Raw genomic sequence first — 13,496 nt, forward strand, 5'->3', positions numbered from 1 at the left:
TGGCAGTGCACACCTTTAATCCCAGCACTCAGGAGGCAGAGGCAAGTGGATATCTGTGAGTTAGAGGCCAGCCTGCTTCTATACAGTGATTTCCAGGATGGCCAGGGCTACATAGAGAAACCCTGTCTCAAAAAAACAAAAACAGGGGGCCGGAGAGATGGCTCAGTGGTTAAGAGCATTGCCTGCTCTTCCAAAGGTCCTGAGTTCAATTCCCGGCAACCACATGGTGGCTCACAACCATCTGTAATGAGGTCTGGTGCCCTCCTCTGGCCTGCAGACACACGGACAGACAGAATATTGTATAAATAATAAATAAATATTTAAAAAATAAAAAAAAAAAAAACAAAAAAAAAAACAAAAACAGAAAAAAAATCTGGCACCACAGAGATGACTTGTGGTTAAGGTAACTTGCTGTTATTGCAGAGGACCTGAATTCTGCTCCCAGCACCCACATGGTGGCTCACAACCATCTGTAACTCCAGTTCCAGGGTGTCTGATGCCTTCTAGCCTCCAAGGACACTGCACATACAAGGTATTATACGTACACGCAGGCGATACACGTACACACATGGAAATAAATACATAAATAGAAAAAAGACTAAATCAAAACCAAGGCCTGGAGGTTTGGCTCAGCAGTGGATAACGGGGCGCCTAGAAACCCATATTGGAGGGGCCTAGGGACATTGGGGGCATGACTCAGCAGAACACCTGTGTAGGACCCCCTAGTTAGGGGCCCACGATGAGGACAATCAACAGAGAGCTTGAGTTTGGATCCCTAGTGTGCTCCTTAGAAACGGGCATGGCGCATGTCTAACCCCGTGGCTGAGGAGCTAGAGACAGGGTTCCTGGAGACAAGCTGGCTGGCCTAGCCAGGGAGCTCCAGAGTCAACACACACACACACACACACACACACACACCAAAGTCAAAATTGAAAGCCTGAACCCTGTCCTAAAGAGAACACTTGATCCCCTTGGGCCAGGTCACCCCATCCTTTACTGTCCTCGAGACTAAGCTCATTATTGCTTGTTAGGCCTCCCTCTCCCCCTTCCTTTCCTGAGTGGTTGGTATTAGGTTCCAATCTTCCAGTCTCTGTGGCCGGCCACTTCTTCCTGGCATCTGAATATTATCCCTGATGTCTAAGCCCCGCCCACCCCTTCAGACTGCTGCAGGGTTGTGGGGGTGGGGGAGATGTCGCTTTAACCTGTGTTTCCCTAAGGGTGAATTGCACCCTCCCCACTCTCCCCAGACAAACCTGGTTTCTATTCTGGTCTCCTAGGAGTACCCCAGGGTGCGTGTCCTTCCCACCTCCCCACTGACTTGCAAAGATCCATCACGGGCCACCCGAATGCCAACCCTGTGCCACCCAGAGAATGTCGTGCTTTGTTCTCAAATGAAACGGGTGTTGTAAAGAGGGGGACAAAAGTGCCCTTGTACTTCACAGAGACCAGGCATCCTCTGCAGAGCCTGGGGAACGAGGAGGAGGGGGAGGGACGCCAGCCAAGCTAGGCTCCGGGAAGGGCAGTGGGTGTTAGCCCAGTCCCCACCCAGGAGGTCTGCTGAGGAGAATCAAGATGGCGTGAGTTCTGTTAGGCAGGGATCACCGCTGGCGGGTACCTATTATCCCAGCAGTAGGAAGGCTGAGGCAGAAGGATTGTAGCTTCAAGGGCATTCTAGATTACATACTGAGTTCTAAACCAAGCTGGGCTTGGTACAGTTTTCATACTTGGGAAGTGAGGGGTGAGCCTTGACAACATAGTGACCCCCTGTCTCCAAAAACCAACCAAACAAGCAAACTAAACTACACAGCAAAGTCAAGATGATTTGGGAAACCCTGAGCTGTTAGGTTTTCCCCCTTGAATACAGGTGTGGGTGTCTTAAAGTCCTGGAATCATTATTTCATCCTCTCTGAGGATGCTATAGCTAAGACTTGAAGCCGAAAGTGAAGGCAATGCCTACATGTAAAGACAGCACTTGATTGGCCGTGTAGCAAAACCCTGCTTCGAAAGACCAAAAAGAAAACAAGTGCAGTGGTGTGCACCTTTAGTCCCAGCACTCAAGAGGCAGAGGCGTGTGGAGAGTCGTTGAGCTCGAGGTCTACGTAGGGCATTTAAGGCCAGCCAGAGTTGACAAGACGACAGGAAGGGCTGGCAAGAGGGCCCAGCAGGTAAAGGGGCTTGCTGCCAAACTGACAGCCTGAGTTTGATCCCTGGGACCCACATGGTAGAAGGCGAGAACTGACTCCCTCAATTTATCCTCAAACTGCCCTCGTGTGCACTGTGGCATGTGTGTACATGTGCACGCACGCACACGCGCACACGCATGCACTAAATGAATAAATAAAATGTAATTAGCAAAAAAGAAAGAAAAGGCTGTGTGGTGGTGGCACACTTGTTTGATCCCGGGACTTAGAGGCAGGCGGAACTCTGTGCATTTGAGGCCGGCCTATAGTCTACAAAGTGGGTTCCAGGACAGCCAGGACTGTTACACAGAGAAACCCTGCCTTGGGGTGGGGAGGGAGAAGCCCCTTAAAGAAGCCCACAGGCTCCCAGAGCAGCAGCAGGAAAGGGCAGGACTTGAGAGTCAGGAGAGAAAATTCGGGAAGCCATTGCCACGGCATCGGCAGAGGCTGGCAAGGGATGGTTCCCACAGCCTCCTCTGCTTTGAATATAATCACGGCTATGTTACCATGAGGGGAGGGCACCCAGCCCCCCACGCACCCCACTTCTGAGATCTTCTCTCTCTTCCCCCCAAGAGATTCCGGCTCATTGATCTATTTTCACAGTCTTGTTCGCTGAAGATGACGCCTCCTTTCTTTCTCTCTTTCTCCTTCTCCTTTTCTCTCTCTCTCCCGTTCTTTCTTTCTCCGGCTTCCTGTTCCCCGTGCCCTCCTCCCCACACCCCTGCCTTCCTTGTCTGCCCTGCCATCCCTCTCCCCCCCCTGGGTGGAGCAGACCCAGACCCAGCTGGAGCACGCGCGCATTGGGGAGTTGGAGCAGAGCCTGCTATTGGAGAAGGCGCAGGCCGAGCGGCTGCTCAGAGAATTAGCGGATAACAGGGTAAAACGCGCCCGCCACCGCCACCCACCTGGCCGTCACCCTGGCCCCTCGATAACCCCCTTGCCTGTTATCATTTCCTCAGCCATCGTGATGGCCGCTTTCCCTTTTTAGAATTTCCTTCCGTGCTCCCCTCTGGGACGGAAGTTGAGATTTGAGTCAGGCTCGCTGTGGCTCTTTGGGAAGGGGGTATTGGTCCTCTGGGATTGCTCCCAAGTTCATGACTCCTTGAGCCAAGGCATCTCTCTGAGACCTTCTCCTGAATCTTCCTCCCTGTCCATCGCGACAAAGAAGCCTCCTGGGAGTGGTCTTAGCGGTCTCAGGTGGACACGGGCTTCCTTGTCCATGCTGCCTCGGAGGTCAGAGATAGCAATGCAGATACAGGATGCTCTAGCCCAGAGAGTCTTAGGGTGGCTGCAGAGGGCCAACCTGGAGGATCTCTGGGGCTCAAGCAGTGGGGTTTTCATACGTTGGGATATCCCCAAAGAATGGAACTATGTCAGTCTCCAAGTCTGAACATAGCCATAAGTGTGTCAGGGAGGCCCTGAGAAGGTGCATTTGGGACAGTGGTCCTGTCAATCCTAGGGTGTGGTTCTGTGTCCCACACTCGAGACCCAGCTGGCCCTTCCACACCTGTTTACGTGCACTGTACATGTGTCCGTACAGCTGTGCAACCCAGCTATAGCTCTGCAGGGAGGAGTTTGACCAAACAGCAAGCATTGATCAGGAAACTTCCTTACAGACAGGCTTGAGGCGAGGGCCCTGTTTCTGCTTGGTGGCCATAGCACCATGCAGGGCACGTGGGTGGCTGGAGACACATTTGTGTGCACTCTGGCCATTGCCTCCATTGCCTGGTGATCATATGCCCTATGCGCTTTGTGTGCCAGAATATTGTGTGCGGAGAAACTCACTAGATGGATTAGCGCCCTCTAGACAGGCTCAGCCAGACTGCAAGTCAGAGAAAGTTTCTCCAGCTGGGCAGAATGGCACATACCTGCAATCCCAGCATTTGGAAAGCCGAGGCAGGAAGATTGCTGAGGCAGGCATGCACCTATAGCATTGGCTTCTAGAAAGTTCTAACCTCAAACTTCTCTCATGCACTGATGGGTTCTAAGTCACCTGAGCAACAAGGCTTTGTGGTTCACCCTATCATTCGGGGTCCAGTAGCCAGTACCTAGGTAGGAATAGGCACTTTCCTGTCATCTGACTCCCCTCCGTCAGGGCTTGTGTGTGTCTACTACACTCAGCCTGGGCCACTGACCCGTCTCCCTTTCCCTCACGCTAGCTCACCACAGTGGCCGAGAAGTCTCGGGTGCTGCAGTTAGAAGAGGAGCTGAGCCTGCGGCGCGGTGAAATCGAAGAGCTGCAGCAGTGTCTCCTGCAATCGGGCCCACCACCCCAGGACCACCCTGAGGCCGCCGAGACCCTGCGGCTGCGAGAGCGGCTGCTGTCAGCTAGCAAGGAGCACCAGAGAGACAGCACCCTGCTCCAGGACAAGTACGAGAAGATGCTGAAGACTTACCAGGCTGAGGTGGACAAGCTCCGGGCGGCCAACGAGAAGTACGCACAGGAGGTGGCAGACCTCAAGGCCAAGGTTCAGCAGGCCACCAGCGAGAACATGGGACTCATGGACAACTGGAAATCCAAGCTGGACTCCCTGGCCTCTGATCACCAGAAGTCCCTGGAGGACCTGAAAGCCACGCTGAACTCTGGCCCCGGCGCTCAGCAGAAGGAGATCGGGGAGCTGAAGGCACTGGTGGAGGGCATCAAGATGGAACACCAGCTGGAGTTAGGCAACCTGCAGGCCAAGCATGACTTGGAGACAGCCATGCTCGGGAAGGAGAAGGAGGGCCTGCGGCAGAAACTGCAGGAGGCTCAGGAGGAGTTGGCGGGGCTGCAGCAGCACTGGAGGGCACAACTGGAGGAGCAGGCCAGCCAGCACAGGCTGGAGCTCCAGGAGGTGCAGGACCAGTGCCGCGATGCCCAGCTGCGCGCGCAGGAGCTGGAGGGACTGGACCTGGAGTTCCGTGGCCAGAATCGGGTCATCGAGTTCCTCAAAGAACAGATCTCCCTGGCCGAGAAGAAGATAGTGGATTACGAGACGCTGCAGAGGGAGGGAGAGCGGCTGCGGGAAAAGCTTCTGGTGGCTGAGAATAGACTCCAAGCCGTCGAGTCCCTGTGCTCTGCCCAGCACAGCCATGTAGGCTGCTCTCTGCTCCTGTGGGGCTCAGATGGGGAAGGGCTGGGAAGGTGGGGCCTCTGTGTGCTGCGTGGGGAGCATTTCCCTTGTGCCCAGAGCTAGCCCAAAGGGGGTTCAAAGGGGGCCTTTTCATCTCCCTCAGAGCCATGGTGATCACTGGGAGCAGTGTGGTCTGAGATGACCCTGTTTGGTTTTTTTTTTTTTTTCCGAGACAGGGTTTCTCCGTAGCTTTTTGGTTCCTGTCCTGGATCCAGCTCTTCTAGACCAGGCTGGCCTCGAACTCACAGAGATCCGCTTGCCTCTGCCTCCCAAGTGCTGGGATTAAAGGCGTGCGCCACCACCGCCCGGCTTCCCTGTTTGGTTCTTAATAGACAGGCACGGTCTCTCTCTGCAGTGTGCCGTTTAGGGAATCAGTTGTCTGTACCTTTCTCCCAGGGAAAGACATTCCTTATTTATTTGTTTGTCTCAGGCTAGCCTCAAACTTACCAACTCGTCTGTGGCTGAGGAAAACCCTAAGTTCCCGATCCTCTGCCTTTACCTCTCAAGAGCCATGCTTACAGATGCGAGCCACCATATTCCACTTTGCTGATATGTGTCTCTGTGTGCACGCTCATGTGTGTACACATACACATGTGTGCGTGTGTGGAGGCCAGAGGCCAACCTTGGCTGCTATCTACTTTGGTTTTGACCCGTTTTACCTGGCCTGGAACACCTGAGGTAGGCTAGGCTAGCTGGCTGGCCACCTAGTACCGGCAGGCCTCTACTTCCCAGGGGTGGGATTGAAAGTGTGTGTCACCATACCCGGCTGTGCCCAGGTTTTTTTATGTGGCTTCTGGGTCCCAAACTCAAGCACTCCTGATTTCAAGGGAAGTACTTTACCAACTGAATCATCTACCCAGATCCCCAATTTTTCTTTTTCAATCAGCTTTTTTTTCCTTGGCTCCGAGTTTCCTATTTATTTATTTAAATATAATGTTCTTTTTTTATATTTATTTATTTATTTATTTATTTATTTATTTATTTATTATGTATATAATATTCTGTCTGTGTGTATGCCTGAAGGCCAGAAGAGGGCGCCAGACCTCTTTACAGATGGTTGTGAGCCACCATGTGGTTGCTGGGAATTGAACTCAGGACCTTTGGAAGAGCAGGCAATGCTCTTAACCACTGAGCCATCTCTCCAGCCCCCCGAGTTTCCTATTTAATAAGCAGTGTAAGGGCGTCCCTGGAGGAGGCAGCCCTGGGCTCTGCTGTATGCATTCAGTGCTTATTTTACGACTGGAGCATCAAGACGGGTTCCTAGGGATGACTGGAAAGATTGCCAAGGCAGATCTCAAGACAAGAGGCACCTATTTATTGTAATAAACCTGTTTAATCAAGGAGCTATTCACACCAGACCAATACATAATACTTGAGGAGACTGAGGTAGGAGGGTCACAAGTTTGAGGCTACAGAGTGAGTCGAAAGCCAGTTTATACAACCTAATGAGTCAATGGTGGAAATGAAAAATTTAAGAGTTGGGGATGGGCTGTAGAGCCCCTGCCTAGAATCCCCCAGTGAGGGGCTGGGGTGTGGCTCAGTGGTAGAGCCCCTGCCTAGAATCCCCCAGTGAGGGGCTGGGGTGTGGCTCAGTGGTAGAGCCCCTGCCTAGAATCTCCCAGTGAGGGGCTGGGGTGTGGCTTAGTTAGAGCACCTGCCTAATATGGAAAAGGTTCTAAGGTCCATCCTCTGTTCCTCACTCTCCAAAATAGTGGATCTGGGGCTGCAGGGGAATCCTTCAAGGGACATGGAAGCCAACCTGGGCTTTTCTTTTCTCAGAAGAATCCAAGTATGTCTGCGCCCTCTGCTGGCATACTGGGTCCCTGCATCCCCAAGGTTTCTTCTCACAAGTTGAGGTGTAAGAACCGTCCTAGGTAAGGTAGCAAGTGTGTCCTCTTACTGATCTGTCCTTTCAGGTGATCGAGCCCAATGACCTTTCCGAGGAGAAGATTCGCATGAAAGAGACTGTGGAGGGTGAGTAGCCTTGGGCAGGAATCCAGGCTTTGTGGAAAGACCGCTGGAGGCCCCCTTGGAGCTCAGTCACAAGGTCTGTCAGCAGCTCCTCACTGAGCCACCTGCTGTGTGCAGCCACCCCTCCAGGGGAGGTCGTCACAGAACCAGGAAAGGAACAGGTGTCTCGGTGTCTCATAAACCGCCTTCCCATGGGCCTGTGAGGTGGCCCTGCAGGTAAGGACACTGGCCGCCAAGCCTGAGGCGTGAGGTTCGATTCCCTGGCTGGCACGTGGTTGGCAGGAGAGAATCAACTTTTGCAGGTTGCTCTCTGGCCTGCAAGTTGCTCCACCTGTGAGCTGTGGTGCGCGTCTGCGCGCGCGCACACACACACACACATCTACACAATAAGATAAATAAGTGGAATTTGTAAACAAGAACTGAAGGACCCGTCCATGTCTGGGATATACAGAGGTGGGAAACTGGAGGACGTATGCTAGAATTGTGACTCGCGGAGCATCGGCCTCCCTGTGGTGAGCCTCGCTAACCTTGGTGACGGTTCACTCTGGAAAGCTGGGGTTCAGTACGTAAGGTGGGATTGCAGACGGCAGAAGCCTCTCTGCCTACTGCTGCCCCTTGTCACTTGTTTGGTTTTTACCTTATCTTTTAAAAATTAGATGTAAACTAGCCAGGCACGGTGGCACACACTTACAATCCCAGCATTAGGGAGGCTGAGGCAAGGCCGCCATGAATTCAAGGCTAGCATGGATTACATGTGGAGACCCTGTCTCAAAAAACAATTGTGCCAGGCAGTGGTGGTGAACACTTTTAATTCCAGCACTCGGGAGACAGAGGCAGGTGGATCTCTGTGAGTTCCAGGCCAGCCTGGTCTACAAGAGCTAGTTCCAGGATAGGCCCCAAAGCTAAAGAGAAACCCTGGGCTATGCATCAGGATGCTATTTCAAGAAAAGTAGGTAGGTATATGTTGCAGCTGAGGGTGTGGCTCAGTGGGGGGCTTGCCTGACATGTGTGCAGCCCTGGTTCTGCCCCCACCACCACATAAAACAGCATGGTGATGTGTGTCTGTGATCCTTTGGAAGTGGAAGCAAGAGAATGAGGAGTTCAAGGTTATCCTCAGCTGTGTCGTACATTTGAGGCCAGCCTGGGCTATGCAAAAGAGCTAGGTGATAAACAGACGAACTTGAGAACCGTCCATATGCTCCAACACATCTTCCTGGTGGTTTGGGAAGCAGTCCCGTACAGGATTGTCGTGATAGTTCTACAGCCGCCATCTTTATTTCACTAGTTCGACTCTTTTGGCTTGAGGAAGCCAAGGAGATGGAGATTCATGTTCCCTGAACCACAGGCTGTTGGGTCATCTTCCTCTGAGTGGGTGACTCAGGCGGTGAGAAGAGATCTTTGACACAAGCGTGTGACCCCTAGGAGAGTCACCCCTTGCCCACACTAGTGACCCTTGGGTATTCATGGGTCCCTGTCTTTTCTTCCTCTTTTAGGCCTGCAGGACAAACTGAACAAGAGGGACAAAGAGGTGGCAGCCTTGACATCCCAGATGGACATGCTCAGGGCCCAAGTAAGTGGTAAGTCTCCCTCCCTAGGGCAGATATTGGGGCTTAGTGGAGGTTGGCTCTGTGGCTCTGAAGTCCAGCTGGGCTGGGCTGTCTCCTTGAGAGCTATACCTGGGCTCTGCTGAGCAATCACATATGTGGAACTGAGTTCATGCCCCTAGGACCCACCAGGTCTTGTCCATGGCCTTCTTGAAGACTTGAGTCTCCCAGGCCTCTTCCACGCAGCCCCTAGTCCCCAGGAGAGGTAGGATGGACTGCAAGAAACCTGGCATGGAGCCGGGCGGTGGTGGCGCACGCCTTTGATCCCAGCACTCGGGAGGCAGAGGCAGGTGGATCTCTGTGAGTTCTAGGCCAGCCTGGTCTACAAGACGTAGTTCCGGGATGGGCACCAAAGCTACAGAGAAAACCAAAGAAAAAGAAAAAAAGAAAAAAGAAACCTGGCATGGTGCTACACACCTACAATCCCAGCACTCAGGAGGTAGAGGCAGGAGGATCAGGACGTTCAAGGCTGCGTTGAAATTTTGGGGCTAGCCTGGGCTACATAAAACAGTCTTAAATAAAATATAAAAGAAATGAAATAAAATATAGATTCTGGGCCACAGCCATAAGCAAAGTATACAAAGGGCCTGGGAGAGATCGGAAGTCTGGAATTCTGACTGTGGAACTCACTGGTTCAGAGTGCCCTTGGCATTGCTCTAGGAACACCCCGCTGCTAACTCCCAGGGCCTGGTTCCCACCCCCCTTTTCTTCCAGTCCTGGTTACATTTACCTGGCCTCACAGGTCTTGAGAAGGGTAATTGGACTGTAGACTCTCCCAATAGCCTCAGCTTTTCCCTTGTCTGGATAGCTGTGTGAAAACAGCCGTAGTGACCTGCCATACATCCCCACCCCACAGAGCCAGGGATGCTGGCTTGGGTGAGCTGGGCTTTTCAGGTCACAGTCTATCACTGAAGGAAGTCAGGACAGAAACTCAAGCAGGAGCGTAAAGTAGAAACCACAGGAAAGTTGCTTGCTGGCTTGGTAGATGCCTTGTGTGTTGTTAGCTTTGTGATACAGCCCAGGACCACCTGTCCAGTGAATGGTACTGCCCACAGTGGGCTGAACTATCTGTCTAGGGAATGGTGCTGCCCACAGTGGGCTGAACTATCTGTCTAGGGAATAGTGCTGCCCACAGTGGGCTGAACCACCTGTCCAGTGAATGGTGCTGCCCGCAGTGGGCTGAACTATCTGTCTAGGGAATGGTGCTGCCCACAGTGGGCTGAACCACCTGTCCAGGGAATGGTGCTGCCCACAGTGGGCTAGGCCCACTTGTATCAATTAACAATCAGAAGAATACATATTCACAGACCCACAGACCAGCCTGATAAAGAGAGTTACTCAGTTGCAGTGCTCTTTTTGGTTGACTCTAGACTGTGTCCAGTTGGGAGTCAGTACTAACTTGGACGCTACCTCCCTCTTTCTTTCTTCCTTCTCTCTTCCCTTTCTTCCTTTCTTTTCTTTTTTTTTTTTTAAGATTTATTTATTGATTATGTATACAGTGTTCTGCCTGCATGTGTCCCTGTAGGCCAGAAGAGGGCACCAGATCTCATTACAGATGGTTGTGAGCCGTCATGTGGTTGCTGGGAATTGAACTCAGAACCTCTGGAAGAACAGTCAGTGCTCTTAACCTCTGAGCCATCTCTCCAGCACCCCCCCTTTCTTTTCTTTCCTTTCTTTTTTTGAGGCAGAGTCTCATATAGTCACAGCAGATCCTGAATTTCCAATGAAGCTGAGAGTGGCCTTGAACTGCTTACCCTCCTTCTGCCCCCAGGTGCTGAGGTGACCCATGTGTGCTTCCATGCCTGGTTTAAGTGGTGCTGGGGATGGACCCAGGGTGCCATGCTTGCGAGGCCTTGACTACTCTTGTTGTTGTGTGGGACGGGGTCTTTCTATCCTAGGCTAGTCTGAAACTCACTATGTAACCACTATGGCTTTGAATTCACAGTGATCCTCCTACCTCAGCCTCACCAGTGTTGGAATTATAAACCTGTGCACAATGTTTAGCACCGCCTGCATCTTAGGGTGACCACTCTGGCTAGACCAGTCTCGCATTGGTGTTTGAGATGGGGGGGACAGTCTCCTGAAACCCTGGTTTTCCCAGACTGGCCTTGAATTCCTGATCGTCTTCCTGTTTCCACCTCTGAAGTGTTTGCATCATAGGCCAGTGTACCCTACACTCCAGTGTAGGCAGTGCCGGGACTCGAACTCAGGGCCTCTGATGTGCTGGAGCCAGCACTCTACCCACTGAGCCACAACCCCAGTTCCCATTTGTGTCTGAACTTTCTCCTTTCTCTGTGACTTTCCCCAGCCCTGGAGAACAAGTGCAAATCAGGAGAGAAAAAGATGGACTCTGTCCTGAAGGAGAAGAGGCGTCTAGAGGCAGAGCTGGAGGCTGTGTCTCGGAAGACCCATGATGCCTCAGGCCAGCTGGTTCACATTAGCCAAGAGTTGCTGCGGAAGGAGCGGTGAGTGAGTGGCTCGTTCAGTTTCAGTGAGGCTGCAAAGACTGTTGCTTTTCTTCCTTCTTCCTTCCTTTCTTCTTAATTTGTTTTCTTTCTTTTTTATGTTTTTTGTTTTTTATTTTTTTCACAAAGGTTTTCTCTGGGTCTGGAGAGATGGCTCAATGGTTAAGAGCACTGACTGCTCTTCCAGAGAGTCCTGAGTTCAATTCCCAGCAACCACATGGTGGCTCACAGCCATCTATAGTGAGACCTGGCGCCCCCTTCTGGCTTGCGGGCACACATGGAAGGAATGCTGTACACATAGTAAATAAATAAATAAACAAACAAACAAAGGTTTTCTCTGTGTAGTTCTGGCTGTCCTGGATCTTACTCTGTAGACCAGGCTGGCTTAGAACTCACAGAGATCCACCTGTCTCTGCCTCTAGAGTGCTGAGATCAAAGGGGTGTGCCGCCACCACCACCTGGCTGTTTTAATAGATGTCTTTACTTTATGTGAGTGTTTTGCCTGCATGTATGTCTGTGTACCCCGTGGGTGCCTGATGCTCACAGAGGCCAGAAGAGGACATCAGATCCCAGGAAACTGAGGTAACAGATGCTTGTGAGCTGACACACGCGTGCTGGGAATGGAACTCGGCTCTTTGCGGGAGTAATAGGTGCTCTAACCACTGAGTGATCTCTCCAGCCCCTAATCCTCCTGCCTCAGCTCCCCATGTAATGTAAGCAGCAAACTGTTTTTCAGGTTTGTCATTTGTTTTGTTCCTTTTTTTTTTTTTTTTCCAAGACAGGGTTTCTCTCTGTGTAGCCTTGGCTGTCCTGGAATTCATTCTGTAGACCAGGCTGGCTTCAACCTCACAGAGATCTGTCTGCCTCTGCCTCCCAAGTGCTGGAATTATAGGCGTGTGCCACCACTGCCTGGCCCCTGTTTCCTTTTTTTAAATTGCATTTATTTATTTATTTGATTTGCCTATGGGAGGTTGTGTGTGCCACAGAATGTGTGTGAAGTCCAGAAGGCAACCGGCAGGAGTTGTTAGATCTCTCCTTCCACTGTGTGGGCCCCAGGGGATTGAGCCGAGGTCCTCAAATTTGGCGGCAAGTGCCTTTACCCACTGAGCCATCTCACCAGCCCTCCTCTGGCTTTGGAATACTTTTCTCATTTACTTCTAACCCCAGATTGGTAACACCCAGCACAATGGTGTCACATGTGATTCCGATATTCAAGAGATTACTGTGGGGCTAAGGGAATCTAAGGGCTAAGGGATGTGACTCCATTGGTAGCAATCCTGACTGGTTTCCATGCCCAGCACCTCATACACCAGACATAATGGCCCGTGGCTGTGGTTATCAAATCTGGGAGGGGAAGGCAGGAGGGTCAGAAATTCAAGGTGCTACATAAAGAATTGGAGGCCAGCCCGGGCTACATGAGACTCTGTGTCAAAACAAAACAGGAACAAAAGCTTTGAGACTGGGGAGATGGCCGTTTTCTAGATGATCCCTGTTTGCTTCCCAGCACCTACATGGTGGCTCCAAACATCTGTACCTCCAATTCCAGAGGGATCCAATATGATCTTCTGGCCCCTGGGGTCACCAAGTATGCACATGGTCCACAGACATACATGAAGACCAAACACTCTTCCACATAAAATAAAAACAAATAAATCTTCTTAAAAAAAACAAACAAACAAGCAAAACTCTAAGAACAGCCAAGTCCTCTTGATCATCCTGTATCCAAAGGCTGCCCCTCTTGGGTGTGGCATTCTCCTTGGCGCTTGTCTCTGATGCACCATTGCCTGCGACTGGCGCCCCCTGGTGGTACCGGGCCTCCAGGCACCTGGCTTAGACTGCATTGTGGAGGTGAGGTGCCCCGCTGAAGCCCTGGTTCTCTGACTGTCTGCCCACCCAGGAGTCTGAATGAGCTGAGGGTGTTGCTGTTAGAAGCCAATCGCCACTCCCCAGGGCCCGAGAGAGACCTGAGCCGCGAGGTGCACAAGGCAGAATGGCGGATAAAGGAACAAAAACTGAAGGATGACATCCGGAGCCTGCGTGAAAAACTGACGGGGCTGGTACGTGCAGGCAAAGGGTGTGGTCAGGCTAAGGGGTTGCCGGGCCAAGGAGCCCCACAGTGGCCTCCCAGAGTTACAGAGGGGGCTGGAAATCCAGTTCTCTGGG

The 13,496-nt window shown here is 51.9% G+C and overlaps 1 protein-coding gene across 2 annotated transcripts in view; it reads left to right on the forward strand.

Moving 5' to 3' along the window:
- The window catches only part of Clip2 (CAP-Gly domain containing linker protein 2), a 61,157-nt gene that overhangs the window by 42,835 nt on the left and 4,826 nt on the right, over window positions 1–13,496 (forward strand). Inside the window, exons 9-14 of one of the 2 annotated variants that reach the window (XM_057764778.1) lie at window positions 2,953–3,057; window positions 4,340–5,254; window positions 7,210–7,267; window positions 8,758–8,841; window positions 11,177–11,333; window positions 13,231–13,390. In XM_057764778.1, coding sequence (XP_057620761.1) covers window positions 2,953–3,057; window positions 4,340–5,254; window positions 7,210–7,267; window positions 8,758–8,841; window positions 11,177–11,333; window positions 13,231–13,390 — 1,479 coding nt within the window. The remainder of the gene's footprint in view (window positions 1–2,952; window positions 3,058–4,339; window positions 5,255–7,209; window positions 7,268–8,757; window positions 8,842–11,176; window positions 11,334–13,230; window positions 13,391–13,496) is intronic. The other variant, XM_057764779.1, reaches the window with a different exon arrangement.

This window comes from Chionomys nivalis, chromosome 3 (assembly GCF_950005125.1).
Source record: "Chionomys nivalis chromosome 3, mChiNiv1.1, whole genome shotgun sequence".
Lineage (NCBI taxonomy): Eukaryota > Metazoa > Chordata > Mammalia > Rodentia > Cricetidae > Chionomys > Chionomys nivalis.